Here is a 27,803-nt window from a genome sequence, read left to right as displayed (position 1 = left end):
CTCGTCCGGAGGTGTGTGTGTGTGTTTGTGTGTGTGTGGCAGCTAAAATCCACGCCTACACTATCTAGCGTGTATGAACTGTGATTACTTTTTAAATTGCTGATTAGCTATTGGCCATTTCACTCTCTGACTGAAGGCAGTCGACCAATCGCGACAGACTGTCATCGGTCCAATCAGCGCAGATTAGCTTCGCGCTAAGGAGGGGTTTGGGAACAAATGAATAACTGAACGATTCATACGGGAGTCGCTGGAATAATTAGGTAAAAATAAATGCAGATTATAAGACCATGAAAGTGTTTTTTGACCTTGCATGCATATTAGACTGTTGTTGGAGACCCTTACAACCAAGATATGACCCTATTTCATGTATAATATGGGCTCTTTAACAACATAAAAACGGTGGACCAATTGGAGCGGTTTTCAGAGCGACCGCAACTTGGCATAGGAGAGCGGTCCCCCCGCCCACCAATATTGATTGACAACCGCGCGTCACGATCATATCCTCAGTTTGTTGTTTCACGTCCGCCATTTTCAGCGTGTGAGTCAAAGCAATATCACTAGAGGAACACCCGTGCTCTATTTTTAGATGTAAGGCTCATTGGGCTCAACACAAGATCAACATTCTCCACATAATCGCTGTAATCGGAATTATTGTTTGCACCTTTTGCTAGGTTTGCAAACATCTTTAGTTTTATTGCGTCTACCTTAAACTTCAGCCGTTTGCATTTCTCGCGAACACAGAAGCTCCCTGTGATCTTAACTAGGTGCAGCTGGAAAAGTGCAAACACGTTGCTTCATGTGCGCGTCTCTCCATTGCTAATAAAATAACAAACTTGCCTGCAGGTCGCACACCAGAAGCGCCTCTCTGCGTAGTGCGGCAACGTGCATTTCGGAGTTCTGGGCGTGGGTTTCTGCCGGGGTGCTCGCGGCAACGCTTCAGGTCGGCGGGATTTGGGGCGGCGTTGTGATTTCCCTGGTGGAGGCCTGTGTTTGGAGTTCTGGAATGTGTGGCGCGACGGTTCGAAACTTCATGTTTCTGCCGCACCACTGAGAGTGTCTAAGAGTACTTTCACACCTACACTTTTGTTTGGGAACGGGTCTCGTTTGCCCAGTTAGCGCGGTTCGTTTGACATATGTGATCAGGGCACTCGCGCTCTGTTCCGCGCTAAATCAAACGCTCCGAGATCCCTTGAATGAGGTGGTCTCGGCTCGATTGAAACGAACCCTGTAGCGGTTCAATTGCAGTGAGAAAGCGATCTGATCCGAGCGCGGTTATATCACAGTGTTTTATGGATATGTAATAGGCATACGGCTATATGAAGAGAGAATTATGAATAGGGCGGGAAGTTTTGCGAGTCTTCGGATGCCCTCAAACGAGTGATGATCTCCCGGTAATCTCACGTCTCCCTCCCGGTCCTCAAATAGGCATCGTCGCGCACCCTTCTCACCCCTCCCCACCGCGTCTCTCCTCAGACACATCGCACACTCGCGCACCCTGTCAATCACCACCAAACCACCACCTCTCCTGACAGCTGAGCGGGACGCTGCAAAATAAACCCTGACACTCTGACCAATGTAAGGAGAGTTTACTCACACGTGACTTGTTTTAGCTCTGTTGGTCCGATTAGAAACTTTGGAGTGTGAAAGTGAACCGCTCCAAGAGCAAAGAGCAACAATGTAACAATTGTAATCTCTGCTTCAGAACAACTGAATCCATTCACAGGTGTGAAAGCAGCCTTAGTGTGCTGTGTCGCGGCTCTGGTGCCTCAGTCAAAGTTAATTCGGTGTGCGTGGTTATTAGTCTGGGTGTACAAGCTCGGCACTTGAAACTAGCACACAGTTTGCTGTAAAACTATACAGAGACACAAATGATTGTGTACTCTCTGCTTGGTCTGTGTCCGAGTCATACATGTACGGCTGAATGCTGATCCTAGATTAGCTTCTATCTCTGTCTGTCTGCCTGTCTGCTGCAAAGTAAACACAGAGCGTGGCTCTTGGCTCCGCCCCCTTGTTACGTTGAGCGGGAAGCCGAGACTAATTTTCATGTGAAGCAACACGCCCCTAAAACAGCGAGCTGTGTACACACCCACAACATCACACTTTTAAACACATTATAATAAACAAATCTTAACTGTGTCCTGAACTGAACCTAAACTGGCACACTCAGAACAACCAGAATATTTATATTAAATCTTAAAAAATGGGTCAACTATTAATTTTCTCAATATTTAAAGTTTTTTTTGACCCTCATATTTCAGATATTCAAATAGTTGCATCTCAGACAAATATTGCCATATCATAATGAACCGTAAATCAAATGCAAAACTTAATAATAATTTTTTTTTCCGCATACAAATAAATGCATATGTGAGCTAAATCTGTATAAATCTGAATTTCAAACAGTTTACCCTTATGACTGGGTTTGTGGTAGTAATGGGAAGTTCGGATCGTTTTACTGACTCGGATCTTTGAGTCTCGTTCATCAAGATGAATGAATCTTTTTCCGAGTCATTTCGTTCATTTGGTTCAATTTGCCAAAATATTATTATAATGTTACGAATTGCTTCCAAACACATCTACAACAAGCCCAAAAGGTTGATTGCATGATAAATAAGTCATAAATAGAATACTATAAGAAGGAGAAAATAATAATTCAATGTTTACCTGCTCTTTTGTCTATAAAGGCATGCTGTCTCTGCTCAGCTCACCTCTTCATGTCTTTAAATGTCAGGGTTCATTTATGTTACACTGACAGTCACATATAATCTTAATCAATGCACAGTCTGAGCTGATAGGAGCCATGATCGTTCGTTGTTTACGTGATAGAATGACTCAAACCCGAGGAGTCGAGAGATGAGCAGTTAATTTCTTCTTTCGGCTCTAAACGTGTATGATTGGCCCGTGAGGAACGAGTGACTCAGACCCGATCGAGGACTCGAGAGGTGAACGGATCAATTCTTTTTCCGGCTCTAAACGCATATGATTGGCTTCTGCCAATGTGATGAAGACTTGAAATTAATGATACTACCTGCACAAATGTGCACACGTGCGGATGAACGAATCACTTCCTGAGAGGACTCGTAGTTCCCGGGTCATATTGAAGATTCGTTCAAAATGAACGAATCGTTCATGAACGACCCATCACTAGTTTGTGGTCCAGGGTCACGTATTTAATGAAACATCAGCAATAAACTGTAATGAAAGCATTTACTGCATATTGCGTTAGTGGTCATTGTTCCCTTGATGAACGTTTTATGTGATATTTCAGTTTATTTCGCAACTTTACACACCAAAGTGCACTTCTGTGAGTTCACAAACATCGCGAGCAAAATAATTCATGTCTAAATGGAGTTGCACCAGTTACTGGGTGACACAAATCATCATGTGACACTCAAAATATAACTTCACTGTCCGCCTGCTGTGGGCCGTATTAAAGGGACAGTTCACCAAATATGAACATTCTGTCATCATTTAATCATCATGCTCCAAACCTGCTTGAGTTTCTGTCTTCTGTTGAACTCAGTTGAAGTTAAACTGGAAAATGCTGCTATTGACTTCCATAGTGTTTTTTCTTCCTATGCAAAGTGAAAACTGTGGCCTGAAAACCATGCATGCCAAACTCCGAAAATGCTTTGAAATTAAATATTTAATCCAATGATTAATAATCATTACAATTTAACCCAATATACTAAATGATAATGATTAAAAAAAACACAAGATAATGAACCACAATTTAATCTCAAATGTTATATCCCAAAACTATAGTGCATCACGGGTTCCTACTATGGATGTCAATGGCTGCTTTTCCCCAACATTCTTCTAAATATCTGTGCACTATTCTACCTCATTTTATAGTATAAATAGTGTAAGATGAATGCATTGTAAATACCCAGATGATGCACTTATTTAGAGAGGCTACGTGTGAAGAGGGACAACGTGTGAAGGAGAGGGTTTACTGGTGAAGGGGAGGAGCTACTTGTGAATAGGAGGATTTGTGTGTAAAGGGGAGGAGCTACATGTAAAGGGGAGGAGCTACTTGTGAATAGGATGAGTTGTGTGTAAAGGGGAGGAGCTACATGTAAAGGGGAGTTGTTACTGGTAAAGAGGAGGAGCTACTTGTAAATAGGAGGAGTTGTGTGTAAAGGGGAGGAGCTACATGTAAAGGGGAGGAGCTACTTGTGAATAGGATGAGTTGTGTGTAAAGGGGAGGAGCTACATGTAAAGGGGAGTTGTTACTGGTAAAGAGGAGGAGCTACTTGCTAAGAGCAAGTAGCTAACATGGATTTTATTAAGACACTATTAGTGTTTTTATGTGCTTTATGAAGGCTGAAAAACAGTGTCGATACGTTTAGGGTCGTGTCTGAGTCCACTAGATCCTTTCAGAGGTGCATCCAGCTCTGTGAGCTCATAAACTCCTCCAGAAACTGAACCTGGATGATGGAGGCTTTCAGCGGTGCTTCTGACTGAGCCGAGCCCAGTTTGACGAATTGTTGTCGGTGTCGGCTGGAGGATTTCCTCCGGGACAACAACAACAGGCGGTACGTCACAATCACGCCCCCACAAGAGCAAGCTCCTGATTGGTTAACGCGGCGCGAATGTACGCTGAAGTTCATATTTTTTAACTTGAGCGATTCAAACGCACTAAACACTCAATTCGCTCCGTGCCATTCGGTCAAATTGCGTCATTCGCGCTGCGCCATTCGCACATATCGCACCGCAGGATGTCTATTCACGCGTTTGCATTGACTTAACATGTAAGTCACTCATGCTTGACGCTCCTTCCACGTCTGGTGTGAACACAGCATTATGTGTAAAGGGGAGGAGCTATGGTGAAGGGGAGGGGCTACTTGCGAATAGTTACTTGTGAAGGGGAGGAGTTATCAGGCACTGAGAATGAATTACTTAATATTAGATTGTGCAAGCAAAACTCTCCAACAAAATGATGGCAGTTTGGTCTTTTATTTCACTTTTTTGGCAACCTTTACGCCTGTTTCATACCGCAAGCAGAGCGTGAGCAGCGTGCAGGTGTTTGCCTTTCACACGACTGCGTCTGCAGCGCAGCTCATCGGCAGCTGCTGCACAGATCAATCTATCTCTGTCTATTCTATCGTTACCTGTATATCTATAAATTCACTTCTGCTTCACTTCTCATCAGCACCATGGCCCGCGGCGACTTCCTCCTATGCTGTTTCCTTAACCTTGCAAGTCTTTATTTTACAAATGATGTAGATCCTACTGTCTGCTTCTCACGCTCTGGGAAGTGTCATTCCTGTACTTTCAGGTGTACTCAGTCAGAAGACAATCGCCTGTGAGATCATGTCATTGTGTTTTTGATTGTCAGCATAATGTAGGCCTTTAGCTTTAATAATATTTATGCAATATAGTTATGATGATGTTTGTACATGATCAAACGAGTGTGGAACTTAAGCAAAACTGACAATACATTTGTTTTAAATTTGGTTTTGTAGTTCAGGCCCAAATAAATATTTGTTGCTGTTTTTAATCATTTAAGTTTATTTGATTTTATATATAAAAATCAGGGTGACGCGGTGGCGCAGTGGGTAGCACTCTCGCCTCACAGCAAGAAGGTCGAAGAGTCTCGGCTGGGTCAGTTGGCATTTCTGTTTGGAGTTTGCATGTTCTCCTCATGTTGGCGTGGGTTTCCTACGAGTGCTCCAGTTGACGGTTCATTCCGCTGTGGCGACCTCTGATTAATAAAGGGACTAAGCTGAAGAGAAAATGAATGAATATTTAAATCAGTGGATATTATCGATGCATTTAATGGATAAAATTGCTGCTTTTTACTGTCATTCAATGTGTTTTTGGTCATTTTCAATGCACTGTCACTTTAATTAAGCGTGAACGTCGTGGCCAAAATAGACCCAGTGCCGAAACCAGGGCTTAATTTGTGCCGGAACAAGCCAGATCATTCATTCATTCATTCATTTTCTTGTCGGCTTAGTCCCTTTATTAATCTGGGGTCGCCACAGCGGAATGAACCGCCAACTTATCCAGCCAGTTTTTACACAGTGGATGCCCTTCCAGCCGCAACCCATCTCTGGGAAGCATCCACACACATTCACACACACTCATACACTACGGACAATTTAGCCTACCCAATCCACCTGTACCGCATGTGTTTGGACTGTGGGGGAAACCGGAGCACCCGGAGGAAACCCACGTGAACGCAGGGAGAACATGCAAACTCCACACAGAAACGCCAACTGAGCCGAGGCTCGAACCAGCGACTTTCTTGCCGTGAGGCGACAGCACTACCTACTGCGCCACTGCTTCGCTCACAAGCCAGATCCAGAACTTCTGAAATCTGATCCGGCACCTCATTTTATCGATTCCCCTCCTCACACGCAATCCTCCACTTTCTTCCTTGACTCCCTCTTCACGTTCGTCCATGACACTCCCTGCCCCGCTCTGCTGCACACTTCCATTTATTTGCCACAGCTCCCCAACCCTCTTCACTTTCATCCACGATACCTCTCCCGTCTCCGATTACATGCTGGATCCGTTACCCCGATCTGTTGCTGTACATCGAAATTTACAAATTAAGCACTGGCCGAAACTATCACAGCACTGCTGCTTCAGCCACGCTCACGCCTTGTGCTGACGCACTGCTTCTGCGTGTGGGATGTAAGCTCTAATCGAGGGCTGTCAAACTCAATTCCTGGAGGGCTGCAACCCTGCACAGTTTAGTTCCAACCCTGCTCCAACACACTTACCTGTAGGTTTCAAACAAGCCTGGATCAAACAAGATCAGGTGTGTTTAATTAGGGTTGGAACTAAACTGTGCAGGGCTGCGGCCCTCCAGGAATAGAGTTTGGCATCTCTGCTCTAATCTGTTAACATGGCCGGCGAAAAAAACACACAATCTGCTCACGCTCGCGGTGTGAAACAGGCTTTAGACATTAACTGGGAAATGGGTCAAATTTCCATTTAGTAAAAACTGTTATTGTTCCATTTGGGACGACACCAAACTCACATGCTGCATGGTTGAGTGTATAAGTGCATAGTGCAGGGGTGCTCAATCCTGTTCCTGGAGATCTACCTTCCTGCAAAGTTCAGATCCAACCCTGATCAAACACACCTGAGGCAATTAATTAGGACCTGAACAGCACTTGATAATTACAGGCAGGTGTGTTTGATATGGGTTGCAACTGAAATCTGCAGGAAGGTAGATCTCCAGGAACAGGGTTGGTCACCCCTGGCATAGGCTGTTTCTCAATTCCAAGAACGCAGAGAATGGACTTGCGTTCTTGTGGAGACCGGTCTTGCCAGGTGTCCTCGGAAGAACGAACTCGGGAGACCGCGAGGGCAGAGAACGCGTCCTTTGAGAAATGGGATGCTGCGTTCTTCCTGATGGTCATGTGACCTTCACTCGTTTTAAATGGAAATTATTTAAATATTACAGCACTCATACAACGATTTATTGTTTCCCCTTCTCTTCAAAATATATACTTTGCATAAAAACATTATCAATATACTCTGCACAATATAAATAAAACTGATTTTAATACGAATTTCAGCAAACAAATACCCTTAATGTGTTTATTCCTTTTTTAAGATGTTCATGTTAATGTTTACTTTCACCGTTTCATTTAGGGAAACTCCTGAGGTAAATAAATTATATCTCTGAACTTTAATAATAAATCTAAATTAAATGCAGCGCTTCCCACCTCCAGTCGCAATGACTTCTGGGACTTCCAGAGCGAGTTCGGTGCTCAAGTCTGCATCAGTGCGTCAATATCAAGATCCGGGAAGTTTCACGCGTCCTCCGTACTTGCGGTCTTGAGTATTGGAACGGAACTTAGGCAGCTGATGATGACGTTACACGAGAACACGAGGACGCAAGACCGCTGAAGAACGCATATTGAGAAACAGCCATTAGTCAGGGGTCACCAACCCTGTTCCTGGAGATCTGGTTGCAACCCTGACCAAACACACCTGCCTGTAATTATCAAGTGCTGCTTCAGGTCCCCATTAATTGGTTCAATGGTGTAATGTGCATGGTGTATAACCTGGCATGCAACTTTTATTTTGTGTTCAACAGAAGAAAGAAATAAAATTTTACAACCACTTGACTTCAACTAAATGAAGATATGTATTTTTTGGGTGCGCTGTCCCTTTAACAACCCTTAGCATTGAATGCAGAGCACATTTCTCAAATGAGTGCGGCAGTAGATGATTCCTTAGTATGAAAGTGAGAAATTTCCCAAAACCCGTACTCAAAACACTCTTAGATCTCTGTAGCCGCGATGTCATCAAACGTGACTTCATTCCCGCTGCTGTCGTCGTCCTGTTCTCTGGACTCCAGCTCCAGACTGAGCTCCCGCAGGGATCGCTCCAGATCACGGTTCCTCTTGTACATCTGCACGTAGTTCTGCTGCAACTGTTTTTGGTAGCGAATCACTTTATCCTTCTCCTCCTCCCAGCTCTTCCTCTCGCTCTCGAACGCAGCCGCCTGATCAGAAAATCTCTGCCGTTCGTACGCCAATTCAGCTTTTAGTCTGTCCGCCTGCTGCCTGGAGGTCTTCAGCTCTTCAGTTTCTTCAGCCAAACGTTGCTCTTTTCCAGACGCAGCAGCATTTAGAGCATCCCGCATCTGGCTCGAATCCTCCTCCAGGTGGCTTATTTTCTCTCGTAGAAGCTCGTTCTCACTCTTGCGCCGCTGCAGTTCGTTCTGGCAGACCTCCAGCTCCAGGATTCGGGTTCGAGAGGTCGTATTCGCCTCCTGAAGCTGATTCTGGCTGGTTTGGAGCTCCGAACGCACCTCCCGCAGCTGCCCGCGCACCGTCACCAGCTCACCCACACGCTGGGCCAGATCCGCCTGCAGGTCCTTCAGCTGCTGCTTCAGGAGGGAGATCTCACCTGACTTCTGGCACACCTGCAGGACACCATCACAACAACACAAGCAGATGAGAAAACCAGAGAAGAAGACAACATGTGTGTGAAGTTCCAGCTCAAAACACCACACAGATAATGTTTCAAGAGTTCACACTTAGCTGATGATTGCTTATAAAGCTTGTTTGGCATGCTGTCCCAGGAGAAAGCCCTGAGCTCATAAGATCCTCAAGCCCGGGGCTCCCTCCCATTTGCAAGGCGAGATGGGAGTTTGAGCTCAGGTAGATCTGGAGATCTCCCCTGCTGTAGTAGCTTATAAATAGTTAGTGATTGCTCTTAAAGGGCCTTGAAACCCCCCGTTTCAGCAGGATGTTTTCACACCTCTGGTTTAAAAAAAAGGCAGGAAAGTGGGTGTGTCCAGCTCTGTTTGGGTGGAAGTGTCGGGGGAGGGAAAATGGGCAGGGTTTGAATAAAAATGTGGGCACTCGCTGAGGACAGAAAGACAGTGTGTTTAATGACGGTGAAATGTTTGATACCGCACGTCGTATTGGAGAAAATAGCCTCTGCATTTCTCTGTAAAATACGACAAAAATTCAACACGACGGTCGGCAAAAGTTTGCTTACAGTGTTCACGTGTTTACACACAGAGAGCAGCATTTACAGCGGATCTTTCAATATTGTAGTGATACTGTAAACTAAGTAACTTAGAAATCATTTTGACTAAGGTCTGTCTTTAAACACTGAAAGAGTTCTGCTGACTATACCAACTATAACTTTGCCATCTGAATAAACAAAGAAAGGGCGCTGATCGCACACACTTACCGAATCTGTAGACAGGACAATCAGCTCATACTGGAGCTGCGTCTTTTTAAAAGGAGACGAGCAGCAAATCTGGATCTCACCATAGATGAGAAATGCTCGAGTAAAAAATGTTCCAAACAAACGCATTTCTGCTGCTCGTCGCGTCTACGGATCCACGCGTGAGTCCAGCAGCGCTCTCATAGAGAGAAAATGAAAACCAAACCTTCACATTATAAAGCAACACTGGCGACCCGTATCTCCAAACAATTCTTATTCTTTTCACACAACTTTTGGCAACACGACATGTGTCGTCTCTCTGCCGCCTGAACACTGTTTCAGGTACAGTCTGAACTTCAGCGTACATTCGCGCCGCATTAACCAATCAGAAGCTTGCTCTTGTGGGGGCGTGATTGTGACGTAGAACCTGTTGATGGTGTCCCAGGGGAAATCCTCCAGGCGACACCGACAACAATTCATCAAACTGGGCTGGGCTCAGTCAGAAGCACTGTTGAAAGCCTCCGTGATCCAGGTTCAGTTTCTGGAGGAGTTTATGAGCTCACAGAGCTGGATGCACCTCTAAAAAGATGTAGTGGACTAAGACAGGATCCTAAACGTATCGACGCTGTTTTTCAGTCTCCATAAAGCACATTAACACTGTTATTTCCTTAATAAAATCCATGTTAGCCATTTAGCTATGAAGCTAGAGTCACCGGGCAGACAGAAGCCCTGCCCATCACGCGAATCCGCGTCTGTTCTGAAGTGAATTTGACACGCGATTGAAGCGGATTTGACGCGCGAATCAAGCGGGGGTTGACGCGCGAATGAAGCGAGTAAACTTAAATGTTCACACAACTATTTATAAATTGCGCTATTCGCGCGTACCGCCTCTGGTTTAAACACAACATAAGAAACCTAGCATGCATATTAATGAAGTTGCAGCGCATACATAATGGAGCGCTCTGATTGGTTTGAACCAAGCCTCACTCATGCATTAATGCAACACACTCAGAGATGTAATATGGGACACTCTGGCTCAGGCGTCCAGTCTGCACGCTGGAATACACGCTATTATGTCATGACCGTGACGCAGCTTCAAAAATTCGTTTTAAACCGGAAGTACGAATTTGCCCAAATTTACGCAAAAACAACCAATTTACACTTTTTAGTGAGATATATGTGTCCTAATAGTGTTTATAGCAGTGTGGGACACGTATACCACTGTCAACAGCTCAACACATGTGCTCTGGTGTTTCGTGACCGGTGGAAGGAAACCGGCGAACCCAGGGGAAAACCCATGTGAGCATGGAGAGAACGTGTAAACTCCGCACAGAAACGTCGGCTGGCTTGGTAAGGACTAGAACCAGTGACGTTCTTGCTGTGAGGCAACAGTGCTAACCACTGGGCCACCGTGCGTCCATCTAGGAAAGGAGGAGGAGTAGAGGTGGAAGGGGGGATTCTTTAAAACAAAGATGGCTGTGATATGGAACTTAGAGTGTTTATAGTGGCTTAGGAATCGTCTGATTGGTGAATCATGAATAGAATAATGCGGGACCGGCTGCAAGCAATCATAAGCACGTGATCCTCTCGAAATTAGTTTATAAATAAACTTCACATTGTAAAGCTTCCTGTAGAACATATTAATTGAAATGAGAGACTTAGGCACTTCTTGAAGATGACTACAGAACAACCAACACGTTCTCAATAAAGGATTCTGCTTGGAAAAGTCTCCTAGCTTGAGTTCTGAGATTTACTCCATCTCCTGGCTCAGACTGGAATCCTCCTCACCTCCCATTTGGTCTCCTCCAGGCGGGGCCCGAGCTGTGTGTGTTCCCTCTCAAAGGATGAACAGCGCTCCTCCAGCCTCTGCCGCTCCTTCAGGATCTGCGTCATCTCCTCCTGATGCTTCTTCTTCTCCTGCTGCATCTGAAACACCTGCATCTGAAGCATCTGCTGCTCCCGCTGCGCTTTCTGAGACGCCTTCTGCATCTTAGCGGCGCACATCTGTCTGAACTCCTCAATCTCCAGCTCTGTGCGCTTCTGACGCTCCTCGTACACCTGCAATCAACACACACACACACAGAGAGTTCTTACAGATGCATACGATTCTTCAAAGTAGAAATAGTTGAACTCTTAGGCCCGGTTTACACTTTAGGTTTAGGTTTTTGCATTTTAGGTTTAAAATGTCGTTTTAGAATGAAAATGATCCGCGTCCACACTAGCGTTTCACCCAGCGTTTCTGAACAGCTCTCTGTCAACACCTAAACACTGAAAACGCACATCACGTGACCGCAAGCGCTGCAGCCTATCTAGCTTGATGAGAGCTGTGCTCATCGGAGTGTTCATCAAAGATCTCCCGCTGAATCTAATCTCACTATATTTGCTAAACGTGATATTTAATTAGGCTGGCTAGAGAAACAAACTTTAAGCTACTTAACTTATACTGCTTTAAAACTTTAAACTACTTTAAACTTAAAACTGCTTTAAAACTTTAAGCTACTTCAAACTTAAAACTGCTTTAAAACTTTAAACTACTTCAAACTTAAAACTGCTTTAAAACTTTAAGCTACTTTAAACTTAACACTGCTTTAAAACTTTAAACTACTTTAAACTTAAAACTGCTTTAAAACTTTAAGCTACTTTCTGCTTTAAAACTTTAAGCTACTTTAAACTTAAAACTGCTTTAAAACTTTAAGCTACTTTAAACTTAACACTGCTTTAAAACTTTAAACTACTTTAAACTTAAAACTGCTTTAAAACTTTAAGCTACTTTAAACTTAACACTGCTTTAAAACTTTAAACTACTTTAAACTTAAAACTGCTTTAAAACTTTAAGCTACTTTAAACTTAACACTGCTTTAAAACTTTAAACTACTTTAAACTTAAAACTGCTTTAAAACTTTAAGCTACTTTAAACTTAACACTGCTTTAAAACTTTAAACTACTTTAAACTTAAAACTGCTTTAAAACTTTAAGCTACTTTAAACTTAAAACTGCTTTAAAACTTTAAACTACTTTAAACTTAAAATAGCTTTAAAACTTTAAGCTACTTTAAACGTAAAACTGCTTTAAAACTTTAAGCTACTTTAAACGTAAAACTGCTTTAAAACTTTAAGCTACTTTAAACGTAAAACTGCTTTAAAACTTTAAGCTACTTTAAACTTAAAACTGCTTTAAAACTTTAAGCTACTTTAAACTTAAAACTGCTTTAAAACTTTCAGTCTAAGCTTTCTCAAGCCTAAGGCTCTCTCAAGCCTAAAGTTTGTCTTGACGAACTTTAATAATCTAGTTCATCTTGTTGTCTATATCTAACAACATATTCCCCGACTTTGGTCTTTTGAATCTATCACTTGTTCTCAGGTAACGTGTTTTGGCTGAGCGCAAAGATAAGTTAATAATTAAACCACGTAGCCTACATTTTGCATATCGACTGATTGCTTGCCTTTATTTCCTATAACGTATAAACTTATTGTATGTTATACTTTTATAATGGCCATTATTGATTATTAAAACTGATATTCAGCAATAGAGAGGGCATGTTTCGTGTTTAATGAAATTGAAAGGAGGCAGTGATGTTATAGGCTCCGTCTTGTTATGAATACGCACACAGTGGAAATGACGCTCATATATGCAGCACGACGCCTCAGCATTCCTGCTGTCTGTTAAGTTGTTAATATCAAAAGAAAAATAGCAGTTCCTTATATCATGTTTTCATATTATTACTGTACTAGGATATAGTGAAACAACGTATGCAGGATGATGTGAATACGGTTATAAAGTACACTGTTCCCTTTGAAAGATTTACTTGATGTGCACTCGAGAGTCTGTTTTCCATATCGAAAATGCAAAGTCTGAACTTACAAGGAGAGGATGCAGAACTGAACTGTGTGTAGGCTACTTAATATTGAGGAAAAGCCCCAATCAGAGAGGCGAATGTCTGCAGCCCCGCCTCCGTTTTCCCTCATCCACACTGAGACGGAGCAGCAGCGTTTCAGAATGAAAACGGCCTCTTCAGCGTTTCCGAAACGCTCCGTTTGCAGCGCTCAAAAACTCCGGCGTAGTGTGGACGGATGCGTAACCGTAGCAAAACTTATGCGTTTTCAAACTAAAAGGCATTAGAGTAAATGGGACCTTAGGCTCTGTGCGCACACACTTTTTTCTACACGGTTTGTTTACACTAAAACTGTGAATGAAACCGACACTTTCTGAAAACTCCAGCCAGGGTGAAGATTTTCCAAAACTGCTGGTACAGTGTGGTCTGTGGACGCTATCACTGGAGTTTTCACCTCATGGCATTAGCGTGTGCTGTTTTCTCCTGTCTGATTGGCCGACACGCTGGGTTCACAACAAATGCAAAAGATGCAAATGAGGCAAAATTCTGCACATTCGCGACAAGTGAAGTTTAATTGTAAACTAATTTCTAGAGGAGCATGTGCTCATGATTGACCCAGCTGGTCCAAATTACCTAATCATGATCCTCCAATCAAAGGATCCCAAGTCACTATATATATCCTTATTTCCTTTCTACACTATCTTTGTCTGGAAGAAACCCCCCTCCTCCCCTTCCTCCTTTTTCCAGGGTGGGCGGCACGGTGGCCCAGTGACTAGCACTGTTGCCTCACAGCAAGAATACCTATGGCGTTGGGTCCTTGCTGGGCCATCTGGTATTTCTGTGCAGAGTTAGCATGTTCTCCCCGAGTCCGCATGTGTTTCCCCCGGGTTCCCTGGTTTCCTCCCACCATCCAAATGTGCTCTATATTATAGATAAAATGAGCCTAATTTTACTCTAATCTTACTCTCAGGAAGTTCGCCTTGGCCTCAGCAGCAGGGGAGTTTGAGATCTACCTGAGCTCAATCTCCCCTCGCCCTGCGAAAGGGGGGAGCCCTGGGCTCGAGGATCTCTTGAGCTCAGGGCTCTCTCCCTGGACAGCACGCCAAACAAGCTATATATAAATCATGAGCTAAGTGTGAACTCTTGAAACGCATCGCATATTTCTTGTCCTCATGGTTGCATTAATTAGTATGTAATTCATTCGTGCAATTTATTAATTCAGTTTGGTGTGAACCCAGCATAAAATGGTCATTATCGCCACCTGTTGATTCTGCGTGTCCTTCAAATGCATCACAGTGCAACCCTGTTTATAAAAATACCTTGTACATGTGAGCATGACCTTAAAGGGATTATATGATATTACTAAAAATAATGTTATTTGGTGTATTTGGTGCACTGTAGTGTGTTTTATGCACTTCAATGGGCCTTTCAAGCAATAAAAAACATGACAGGATTATCCTTTGGTGATATAAGCTTTCAGGTATTATAAGTTGAACTATTTTTTTCTCATGCGTAATTGTGTTATTCATACATAATTCTGTATTGTAGCCTCAGAAATGTTTTTGTTAAATACGTTTAGATTAAGTCAGGGGTGCCAAAACTTGGTCCTAGCAGGCTAGTGTCCTGGAGAGTTTAGCTCTAACCCTAATCATACACACCTAAACCAGATAATCAAGCTCTTATGCCACGGAGTTTGCACATGCCAAATTCTGTCGTACGGTGCTGCGAAAAGGGGCGGGATTAAACAAAACGATATGACATTTAATAAAGCAAGTGACTGCTCCATATTGTACATTTTACTACAGAGAGATTATGTTTTGATCCTTGACTGGTCTCTACGCCGTCGCATGATGCGATTTCGCAGGTCAGAGTTCACCAAGCTTGTATTTTGCAATGCAACATTCTGCAAAACTGTGATTATGGCCTGCTGGATGTCACACAAGCTTGCGTTTCCGGTCCGTCGCATTCATATGCGTAAGCAAACATTGCAGTGTGTGACAGCTGACAGGTGTGTTTGATTGGGGTTGGAGCCAAACTCAGCGGAACACTGGCCCTCCAGGATCAAGTTTGGATACCCCTGGATTAAATACAACAGTTGTCATGACAACTTACTACTGTAAACAGAAGCCAGCAATTATTGCCCCGCCTCCAAGTTGTTCTGATTGGTCTACTGCTTTGAGACTGACATTGATGAGTGGGCTGCGAGTCCATTTTTTAATTATTTTAACTTCGTACTTGATGCATGAAAAAAGATGCAAGATGGTCACGCACATCAGCATTTGCATAGAAAAACAATGGAAAAATTGCAACGGAAAAGGCAAAAACTACCACCAACATAACGAAAGCGTGGTCAATTTAGGGTTAATTATACCGTATACTGAGATCAGCATCCCATAATGCAATTCACAACCGTAAATCACAAAATATGGAAACTGTTCATTAACAGTTTATAGTAAGTAGCTGATGTGGTGATAAATAAACAAGCTTGAGCATGCACCTGACAGATAGCGGCTTCGTTCTCGTCCAGGTTTTCTCGTAGCCGCTGCAGCTCCAGCTCTCGCTCCCTCAGCTTCTCCTCCAGATCTCTCACTATGGCCTCATAGGCCTCGATGGGCGGCGGCGAGGGTCCCGCGGAGCCCCTGTCGGACAGCATGTGCCCACGGCCACCCAGAGACCCAGTGCTCTTGCTGGAGGACGAGCGGCCGCTGTCAGAGCTGCAGTTTCCGGGCAGTTTGCTGCTCTCGCTGTGCTGTTGTGTGTACGCCGGCAGGTTTGTCAGGGATCCACGCGGAGTCTCGGTCATGGTGAACGACTGGCTGAATAAAGCGTTTCGGGCTCCGCTGTAGGAGCTGCGCCGCTCTAATGTCGCATGAGAAACGTCTTCGGCGTCTGGGGAAAACCTGCTGAGGTTTCCTTGGCTTCCCGATAGGCCGGTGCCGAGCCGCGGAGACAGAAACTGCGCCGTGTTTCGGCTCTTGGGGATCACAGGCTTGAAGGCAGTCGGTCGGATTATGGCCTGCTGGATGTTCTGGGGAAAAAACAAACATCATGAATGATAACGTATCAGCTTGGGAACATTTCGGAAACAATCTGCATTGTAAGAAGCTCTATAGAAATATAGACCACAGATTTAAAACTAATGGACAGACGGCTGCTTCTCACTCAGGGCTGCTGTTTATGCTAACGAGGGAGAGATGGTCACTAGTGGGCGGGGCTTTCCCCCTTTGATGACACCTACAAAGGGAGAATGTCATTAAAAATGTTTCAAGGTTTGAAGGCAGTCTGACTTATGTTGGATTATGGCCTGCTGGATGTTCTGGGAAAAAATAAACATCAGGAATAATACTGTATAAGCATGGGAACGTTAAGATGATATTGACCTTATTTTAACATCCTTATTTCTACAAGATGCGTCTCTGATGCCTCTAGAGTGAATAGTGAAGTTTCAGCTCAACACAGCACACAAATAATGTTTTCCAACTCTTTCATGGCTTTAATCCTAATTGTGCTGTTTTGGTGACTGTCGCTTTAAATTCATATGAGATTGTGCTCTATTCAAAAGAGGGCGGAGCTACAAATGTCAGTGTGTCGGCATAGTGAAAGACTCAAAACAGGACTAACGCCCCATGCTAATGAGGTAGAGAGAGTCACTAGTAGGCGGGGCTTTCCCCCTCTGATGACTCGTACAAAGGGAGATGTGTTTCTGCTGTTTTTATCAGGCAGACGGTCAGATTATGGCCTGCTGGATGTCCTGGGAAAATAAACATCAGACATTTTGCCATATAACATAGGGAGGTTTTGGAAATGTCACCAATCTACATGGTAAAGCTCTTCAGTTTTAAAAAAGGTGATTTAGGAGATGTTTCTCAGTACTGGGTTGCTGCTAAGGGCATCCGCTGAGTAAAACATATGCTGGAATAGTTAATAATTAATAATAACCATTCATAATCAGAGTGACCATCGGGTTATTTATCACCTCCCTGACTATTAGTAGGAATTAGTTATAATTATTGGTTCATTAAAAGAGAGAATTGTACCTAATATTAAAAAAATTGTTTTTTTTGTTTAAGTGTAAGTTTTCAAAATATAATATTTAATAATAACATGTTTTTCAAAGTTATTTGATAAATTTTTTTATGTTAGCAGAGTTGTTTATACAATATATATATAACATTTTTCATCAAAGAAAAAAGTGATTAACAAATTAGACATTGCGAAAGGAATAAGTTATAATTAATGGTTTATTAAAAGTGAAAAGTGTACCTTAAAATAAAGAGGCCAATTTTTTTTTTAATGTGTAAATAAATGGTTTTAAAATATAATATTTAATAATAACATGTTTTTAAAAAGGGATAAAACTGATTTTTTTAAAGTGACCCAAATATTTTTTTGATGTTAGCAGTTAAAGAAAAATTTATATACAAATATAAAAAGTAGGCATTACAAAAAGATTATTTTATTTATTCTTTAAAGTTATAATTAATGGATTAATAAAATCAAGAATTATACTAAGAAAGGTAAAATATATATATTCTTTACAATTCTTTTACAAAAATAATATAACATTTTCAATTAAAGAACAAAACAATGATAAAAAGTAGAAATCGCAAAAGAATTTTATTTTATTTTAAATAATTTTGTATTATTTGAAAGGATTTTATTTTATTTCAAAGGATTTTATTTTACTTTAAAGAATTTTATTTTATTTTAAAGAATTTTATTTTAAAGAATTTTATTTTATTTTAAAGGATTTTATTTTGTGGTATTTTATTTTATTTTAAAGAATTTTATTTTAAATAATTTTGTATTATTTGAAAGGATTTTATTTTATTTCAAAGGATTTCATTTTATTTTAAAGGATTTTATTTTAAAGAATTTTATTTCATTTTAAAGGATTTTATTTTGTGGTATTTTATTTTATTTTAAAGAATTTTATTTAATTTTAAAGTGTTTTATTTTAAAGAATTTTATTTTATTTTAAAGGATTTTATTTTATTTTATAGGATTTTAATTTATTTCAAAGGTTTTTATATTATTTTAAAGGATTTTATTTTAAAGGCTTTTATTTTATTTAAAGTGTTTTATTTTAAAGAATTTTATTTTATTTTAAAGGATTTTATTTTATTTTAAAAGGATTTTTAAATTTATTATTTTATGCTTTGTCCATCTGTACTCACTCTCTCCAGCTGTCCTGACACAGGGACCAGTTTGGGAGGTCCGTCCACAGCAGAGGTCATTCCCACATCCATATGATTATCATTCCAGTCTCTGATTAAGTCTTCATGTGAATATGAGCGCGTCCCGAAGCCCTTCGCTCTGCCCACTATCGCCCTCCTCCTGTTACCGGGAGTTCGACTGCCGGCCTGCGGGACATCCCACAGCAGCCGGCCGGAGTCCGGCGTACCCTTCCGGAAGTTGGTGCTAACTTCAATGTCTGCACGCTCTGGATAGGTGATGTGGTTCGGTATCATGCTGCTGACGGCACCCATCGCGCCCAGCTCTGCCGGATGGAGACGAGGGTCAATGGAGACGGGGAGAGACTGGACCAGAGCCATAATGGAGGACTCGGCAGCTCAGAAGACCTGCAGATGAAGCACACATCAACACTTTAACACTTCAATCTGCTTTTACTGGAGATTCAGTCTGAACAGATCATCTGATTCAGTCAGTTTTTACTGGAGACTCACTCTAAATGGATCATTTGATTCAGTCAGTTTTTACTGGAGACTCACTCTAAATGGATCATTTGATTCAATCAGTTTTCACTGGAGACTCACTCTAAACGGATCATTTGATTCAATCAGTTTTCACTGGAGACTCACTCTGAACAGATCATTTGATTCAATCAGTTTTCACTGGAGACTCACTCTGAACAGATCATTTGATTCAATCAGTTTTCACTGGAGACTCACTCCAAACAGAACATTTGATTCAATCAGTTTTCACTGGAGACTCACTCTGAACAGATCATTTGATTCAATCAGTTTTCACTGGAGACTCACTCCAAACAGAACATTTGATTCAATCAGTTTTCACTGGAGACTCACTCTGAACAGATCATTTGATTCAATCAGTTTTCACTGGAGACTCACTCTGAACAGATCATTTGATTCAATCAGTTTTCACTGGAGACTCACTCTGAACAGATCAATTGATTCAGTGAGTTGTTTACTGCAGACTCACTCTAAACGGATCATTTGATTTAATGAGTTGTTGAATGTAGTGGATTAAAAGTACAAGTTTCCTAAAATAAAACTACTGAGTGTATTATTTAAGTATCTGTACATTACTGAACAACAGCAATGAAGTAAAAATACTTTGTTACGGTCCACAGCTATCAAATAGACAAGTTACTAACTCAGCATACAAAGCTAATCTAGATTAGAGAAATGATCTGGCTCGACCGTTACAAACAATAAAGCACTAAAGCTGATTAAAACCGTCATCACTGTTTGTGGCATCTGTGCGGTTTGGTAAAGTCTGCCAGTTAAAGTTGAGAATAAACTCTCAAGTAACCCATTTGAAGGATTAGTTCACTTCCAGAACCAAAAACATAACGGGTAATACAAAAAAAAAAAAAACACACAATACAATCATAAATATACAGATAACAACTCCCAAACAGAAGCCCGCTATAGAGTATGCAGCATCATCAGTCGGCCATATTGGAGAGCAGAATGTAAACAAAGCCACTGAACTGGACAAAGCTCACATATTGAGCTCATTGTTGCTGTAAATGATCAGTTATCATCGTGTTTTAGGCTGCACTAATCACTCAGACTGGAATGAAAATATTTAGAGTATTATAGACTGACAAAACACAGAACAAATCAAGCAGAAGAGAGAGGAAACTGAAGCAGGATTTCCAGAATCTTCACAACCAAATCACTTTCATTGTCACATCAGCAGCAGCGCGTGTGCTATGAGTGAAAAGCTTAGAAAGGGCTCGCAACACGGCGGCCATGCTCAGCACTATCTTAATGATGTATCCTTCATGTTGGTTAATATTTCTGGACAGATAGGTGAAATATTAGGCTGATATCTTCATTAATACTGCACATACATGTGTTTTACCACCCATTATATTCAGCTTGTCCAATGCTACACTCTTCCCAGCTTACAAAGTGCTTGTCTATGTAGTTTAGCTGTTACCTCTAAGGTTTACACAGCTTAAATAAGCAGAACGGTGTATTCAGTCGTGCATTAACTGTGCAGTCTATGCTGATGTTTACATTTCTTTTCGACTGATGAATGACGAGGGAGTGAGTAAACTATCAGGAATCTTTTGCTCTGTGAATGAATCCTTTATTTGCAGCTTCTGATCAGGTTAAACCAGTTTCAGACACTTTACATGTTATTTAATCACAGGGGCAGAACTCAGTCATTAGCTGACCAATGCTGGGCTGATTATGAGTCCTCTTGGTGGAGCAGAAACTGCAAACATTACTGTGAAACACCTCTGTGAATCACATCAGGCATTAATCTTACCTATGAAGACAAAATTATTGGCCTGTATAATGTTATTCATTTTCCTTCGGCTTATTCCCTTTATATATCAGGGCTCGCCACAGTGGAATGAACCGCCAACTATTCCAACATATGTTTTACACAGCGGATGCCCTTCCAGCTGCAACCCAGTACTGGGAAGCAATTATACGCGGACACACTCATACATTACAGCCAACTTAGTTCAGAGGAAACCCCCCCCAACATGAGGAAAGCGTGCAAACTCCAGACAGAAACACCAACTGACCAAGCCGGGAGTCAAACCAGTGACCCTCTTGCTGTGAAGCGACATTGTTAACCACTGAGCCACCATGCCACCCAATGTTATGTTATTTATTTTTCAAATATTTCTATGATATATTGAATATATACATTCATTCATTTTCTTTTTGCCCTAGTCCTTTTATTAATCTTGGGTCACCACAGCAGAATGAACCGCTAACTTATCCAGCATATGTTTTACACAGCGAATGCCCTTCCAGCTGCAACCCATTACTGGGATATATATATATATATATATATATATATATATATATATATATATATATATTAGGGGTGTCACGATTTCAATTTTTAATCGAAATCGATCGAAATGTATGCTCAATTTCGATTATCGAATCAAAAAAATAGAATCGTCGATGCTGCGACGCCCCCATGTCACGTAAGCTTGGCTTGCCAAGGCTTGTTGAAGTGCTTGTTAAACTGCAGGCGCAGGAGACCCGTCGACAGAGCTTAAACCCTCTCCTCTTTCAATGAAGTCGCCGGTGTGGAAGCATTTTGGATTTCCAGTGAGTTATGTTGACAACGTTCGTGTTGTCGACAAAAAACACACAGTTTTGCAAGCTCTGCTATGTACGTATTAGGGTTCGTCCGATAGACAACACCGGCATCGTGATCCTCCGCCCGCCCCCGTTGCAAATCCGCTCGCGAAAAGTACACACTCAGGCCCTGTTTACACTGTCTTTGTTTTTAAATGGCATTTTAGAACGACAACGATTTGACATCCACAGTGGCGTGTAGCATTTCTGAGCAGCCCTCCTTCCTCTCTACCTCTGAAAATGCACATCACATGACCACACAGACACAGACGCACACACAGCCATGCGCTCGAGACAGCAGGTCCAGGCAGTCAGAGGACTGCTTCAATCTTTCACTCACTTGTACTTAGTCATTTTAGCGAACACCTCAGATACTGTTGGCTGGTTCCTGTTGGTTGTGCGTCTTTTTTAGCGACGCCATTATAACGACACAGATCACTGCCTATTCACGAGTCCCGCAGAAAAAGTGATTGACAGGTGGTAATTATGTGTGTGTCTTGCCTTTATTCATTTACTGTATGATTTGTTTATGGTTAAAACAAAGACCATGCAGGTCAGGTAGTTTAAACGGTAGGCTACAAATAATTAATTGGTCATTAATTAATTAATTATTCATGATCGAAAATCGAATCGAATCGTGCCTTCAGAATCGAAAATGTAATCGAATCGAGGATTTGGAGGATCGTGACACCCTTAATATATATATATATATATATATATATATATATATATATATATATATATATATATATATATATATATATATATATATACACATATTTATTTATTTATTTATTTATTTATTTATTTATACAGCAAATCTGTCTGGATCTCGAATCTGATTGGCTGATAGCCATGATATATTTAAGTAATATCAGCATTCGTACAGCCTCTTTACCCTCTGTGTATTACTCCGCCCACATACAACCAGCAACAAGCAGAGACACAACAGTTTGACAAATATTACTGCTGTTACACAACAAAATATACTTTTGAGGCTTTTTAGTGGAGAATGTAGATGTTTAGATTGCAAATATGCAGTTTATTTGCAAGAATTGTGCCTATTTTAAAATATTTACAATTTCTCAGAGACAGCTCATCGACGACGGTTGACATTTTCTATCCACAAGATGGCGCCAGAACGTAATAATAAGCCCTTACGCTTAGAAGCTATAACAGTCTGATTTCTAACTACAGCAGATCAAATCAATATTAAACTGGTAAGCAATACCTGCCAACACTTCCGTTTTTCATGGGAGTATCTCGTATTTCAGACCAGTCTCCTGCAAACATCCCATTTTTATTTCTTCCTAAAAACTCCCGTAATTTCACCCACCCCCCTCTTTGGTACAGTCTGTACACTAAACACCCCCGGGTTGCCAGCTTTGGTTCAGTACCCGATTGAAGCAGCCACCCAAAACCCGCTGCATCCTGTTCTCAACCTCACCCCCGAACACCCCCTCCCCCGGTCTCCCGGGTTTTCAGAGACATGTTGGCAGGTTAGATGATCTCTCTCTCTTGTATGTTGTAGTGCTGTATTTATAGCGATTTGCTTGCATATCAGGAATGTGTTGTGTTGGCAGATTGAAATAAGCAAAGTCCGCATGTGTTTATCGGTTTTCCTTATCGCAAACACAACAGCAGTCTGGTAACGTTAGTGAATTCGTTGTTATTTTCGGGGTAACTATTGTGAAATCCCGATTGCAAAGAGAAATACTGTAGACTGTAACACTGTAAGAAGATATCTCTGTAGATGGATGGCGTTTCATGTCACGTTCAGCCTTATAATCTTAAAATGTGAGCAAAAATCATTCAAACACTAGCTCTAAAGTGACGTTGGTGAATGAGTAACGGCTTCTGCTGTTCTGACGTCAGCTGCAGATGTGAATGATTGGTGGAAGAAAGTAGTTCCTAATACAAAAGAGTTTTTAGACTCTCCGTGTTTGATTTTCTTATTTATATACAGGATTGTGCTGTTGAACTGTTGTATAAACGCAATATATCATGAGTAGCAGTGCGCTATGGCTGTATATCAGCACTGGTGGGACGCTAAGGCACGAGGCTGTCCCACCAGTGCTGATATACAGCCATATCGCACTGCTACCCGTGTGATATTGCTCATATATATATATATATATATATATATATATATATATATATATATATATATATATATATATATATATATATATATATATATATATATATATATATGTGTGTGTGTGTGTGTGTATATTTCTAATTATTAGTATATACATATTAGTGCTGTCAAATAATTAACTCGCTATTAAGTCGCATCCAAGATAAAAGTATGTATTTACGTAATATATACATGTGAACTGTGTATATTTATGTATGTCTATGTATAAATACACTAACATACTATACATAATACACAAAAATATACAAAATAAATATATTTACATACATATTTATATTTGTATATAATTAAGATTTAATTTAAATATATTGTAATTATGAATATTTAAGTTAAACGAAATTAATAATCGCAATTAATCATTTGACAGCACTAATAGCCCAAAATTATTCATACCTCAGGAGAGAGTGTGTGTGTGTGTGTGTGTGTGTGTGTGTGTGTGTGTGTGTGTGTGTGTGTGTGTGTGTGTGTGTGTGTGTGTGTGTGTGTGTGTGTGTGTGTGTGTGTGTGTGAGAGAGAGGGAGTGTGTAAGTGAGAACAGACATTTATGCAATACTTTGACATATATAACAAATATTTTATAAACATAAAATCAAAATATGAAATTGAGTGTAATTTGCATATATTTCCATATAGGAAGAGTTCAGATGCAAAAGCCGCTAAATGCCACTTGCCTTTGACAGCAAAAGCTGCTATATCCCGAGAGAATAATCAGAAGCGTGAATCAAGTCATGTTTTCAATGTAGCAGCGCGCTGATACCCCGGCTTTATGACGAAAGCGTTTTATTCCGCTTACGATTTTAAAAGATGGAGTTTGATGAACTGGATGAGCCTGTCCGACTGTCAGCAAATGCCAAACGAAAACGTGCCTTACCTCAAAACGCATTATAAGAAAAAGAAAACACACTGTACAGTGGGGAGTGCAGCATGCATTCATAATGTTTGTTTGCGCAGCGACGCTACTTTGAATGAGTCCGATTTACTATACATTAAACACCAACTGCGTTTCACAAAAGACAGAGTTAAGATGCTGCTCTTTTATCCTGCATGGATGCTATATGAGGATAAACAAGAGACCAAGACCGTGAGTATGGAGAGAATGAATGAATGAATGAATGAATGAATAACAGCTTCTAAAAGTGTCTGAGAGGCGTCCCCTTTCAGCCCAGTAGGCCTACCCTGTGTTTTATTTGCGAATGTAAGCTATTTTAAAAGATAAATATAATATATAAACCTACACTTGTATAACTTCATATCACCTGTAGATCTGATAAACTTTATATTAATGGACAGTGCACAGATATTAATGTTTCACAATGTTTTTGCACTACATTATTTGAATTTACCAAGCTTATTTTACAATGTTTACATTTCTTACATTAAATCTAAATCCCAAATATCAGAAATGACAGCAGATAGTTCAGATTTAATTCATGTCAGTTTTAATGTTATTGATTAATGCACTTGACAGATTTCATTCATTCATTTTCTACTACTTCTGCATTTTCCCTGGTTCATCACAGTGGAATGAACTTACTTGACAGATTTCTGTACTTTTAATTTCAGGTGGTCTGTGTAAGGGGTTTTATGTTTGGTAAAATAATTTCTAATTGCATCTTCAGTGATTTTCAACTTATAACACTGTTGTGTCTCAATATGTGGGTTTAGAGGGTTTTGCAATAAAAGCACGAGTGGATTTAGCTATTTTCAGGCCCTGATTGGCCAATCGGGAGAACCGGGAGAATTCCCGGTGGGCCGGTCCGTTTTTTGGGCGCGAGGGCCGGTGTCCCTAGCTGCATGCACTCTCAGCAGTCGCACTTTTTATCATTTATTTGTTTATTTGATCATAGCCTCACACTTTTTGTTCATTATTTAGCCGCAGCTCCGCTGTTTTTCCACGTGAGCAAAATGCAGCCTGCAGGTTAATGATGATCATGATTAACCTGCAGGCTGCACCCCATTCCACCCCAAACAGCGGCACCCTAGTGAATATTAATGAATATTACACCTGCTCAATGATTCACTACATTAATAAATCTGACATAACTTGATTAGAAATCTAAAAAGGGGAGGAAAAATAGTGGGGTAAAAAATAAAATAAAATAAAAAGAGTAGAAATCAATAGCAGCAGATAACAATGCTGTGCTAGACAGCGCCATTGTGGTCTAGCGGTTAGCATGTTAGATTATGACGCCGCCGATCCGAGTTCGACCCACACCAGTATATAAGGTGTTTTTTTCATTTTCTGTGTTAAGACATTAAGTACTGTTAGGGTTAATTATGTACATATTCTTTTTCTGTGACAACCGTTACAAAGGACTGGATATCTATAAAGAATTAATCTTCTCATATTTATGAAAAACATTTGAAGTTCTAAGGCAGCTGTGTCCTTGAAAAAGACATGTGTCATTAGAAACTGAATTGGAAATAACGTCATTTTAATATAGTCAGTCGTCGACTGAGGTAGGCCGGTTTAAGGCTTGAAACTCCAGAGCTAAAAAGGAGTCCCACTCCAGCCCTGGCTGATTTTAACACAAAAGAAAATCTCCCTTGTTAAAAACCAAAGAATTGTCTAAAGTGACATTTTTAGAAAAAAAAGTACTTTATTTACCAGCTAATAACCTTTTAATCACATATAAAATGAAACGTCTGAACTTAATCAGAGGAGTCTGATAGAAAATGCTCATTTACAAGAAAAGAGCTCTGGTGGGTTTACAGGGTTTTGCATCTGAACTCTTCATATCAGATTTTTGTATGTGGCTTTCCAGACCCTTCAGTGTGGCGAAACACAACCAAAACGCACACGAGTGAACCAGTGCTGCTGTGCAGAGTCAGTCAGAGGATCTAGTGTGTGTATTAATCTGCATACCGTAAGTGTACATGTAATGATCCCTCAGCTGAAGCAGTTCAGGTTTCATGAGCTGAACTGGGGTCAGTGTTTGAGCCGACACACGCAAATGTGCGAGTTTCACCAATAACACCCTGCGGCTTCATGCAGGACCTCTGATTCAGTCACTTCCTGAATGCCATCAAACACAGCTCCCACAGAACACACACACACACTCATGTGCTGCACACCAGTGTCATGTTCACAGATCTGTCACACTAGCAGCTCTGTGTGGAGCACAACACACACACACACACTCCCACACACAAACATGCACTTACAGACACACACAGTAACACAAATGCTGTCACACATACACACACACACACTTAATGGACATTGCAATTTCTTATTTTATGGGGTCACACTCTTTCAAACATTCTCTCTCTCTCTAGCTTACAAATATACACAAACAAACATACACTCGCAGACAAATGCACACTAACTCTCTCACACACATATATGCCTGACATACGCATGCACACTAACAGACTAACAGATGGGGTCTTACACACTCTTTTACGTGTTCTCTCTCTCTCAAACACACCAAACACGAACAATTTATGCTTATATACACTCACTGGCCACTTTATTAGGTACACCTTACTAGTACCAGGTCGGACCCCCTTTTGCCTTCAGAACTGCTTTAATCCTTCCTGGCAGAGATTCAACAAGCTGCTGGAAATATTCCTCAGAGATTTTGCTCCATATTGTCTTGATAGCATCACACAGTTGCTGTAGATTTGTCGGCTGCACATCCATGATGCCAATCTCCCGTTCCACCACATCCCAAAGCTGCTCTATTGGATTGAGCTCTGGAGACTGTGGAGGCCATTTGAGTACAGTGAACTCACCGTCATGTTCAAGACACCAGTCTGAGATGATTGAGCTTTATGACATGCTGCGTTATCCTGCTGGAAGTAGCCATCAGAAGATGGAGACACTGTGCTC

At 41.1% G+C, this 27,803-nt stretch overlaps 2 protein-coding genes across 8 annotated transcripts in view; one reads left to right on the top strand and one right to left on the bottom strand.

Moving 5' to 3' along the window:
- Window positions 1–20,769, top strand: part of pdzd7b (PDZ domain containing 7b) — a 50,809-nt gene extending 30,040 nt beyond the window's left edge. For 3 of the 6 annotated variants that reach the window (XM_073918958.1, XM_068224838.2, XM_073918954.1), the window contains one exon: window positions 18,670–20,050. The gene's annotated coding sequence lies outside the window, so the exon portion shown is untranslated. Of the gene's footprint in view, window positions 1–18,669 lie in introns of all 6 variants that reach the window. The other 3 variants (XM_009300706.5, XM_073918957.1, XM_068224837.2) reach the window with 3 other exon arrangements.
- The window catches only part of lzts2b (leucine zipper, putative tumor suppressor 2b), a 41,505-nt gene continuing 21,582 nt past the window's right edge, over window positions 7,881–27,803 (bottom strand). Inside the window, exons 2-5 of one of the 2 annotated variants that reach the window (XM_017358600.4) lie at window positions 18,661–19,065; window positions 15,981–16,511; window positions 11,440–11,709; window positions 7,881–8,896 (exon numbers count right to left, since the gene is read on the bottom strand). In XM_017358600.4, coding sequence (XP_017214089.2) covers window positions 8,249–8,896; window positions 11,440–11,709; window positions 15,981–16,511; window positions 18,661–19,038 — 1,827 coding nt within the window. In that variant the 5' untranslated portion in view covers window positions 19,039–19,065 and the 3' untranslated portion in view covers window positions 7,881–8,248. Of the gene's footprint in view, window positions 8,897–9,349; window positions 10,001–10,557; window positions 11,710–15,980; window positions 16,512–18,660; window positions 19,066–27,803 lie in introns of those variants that run through there. The other variant, XR_012388267.1, reaches the window with a different exon arrangement.

The sequence above is a fragment of the Danio rerio genome, chromosome 12 (assembly GCF_049306965.1).
Source record: "Danio rerio strain Tuebingen ecotype United States chromosome 12, GRCz12tu, whole genome shotgun sequence".
Taxonomy (NCBI): domain Eukaryota; kingdom Metazoa; phylum Chordata; class Actinopteri; order Cypriniformes; family Danionidae; genus Danio; species Danio rerio.
The sequence above is the reverse complement of the archived record's forward strand: the minus strand, read 5'-3'. Positions and strand labels throughout refer to the sequence as shown.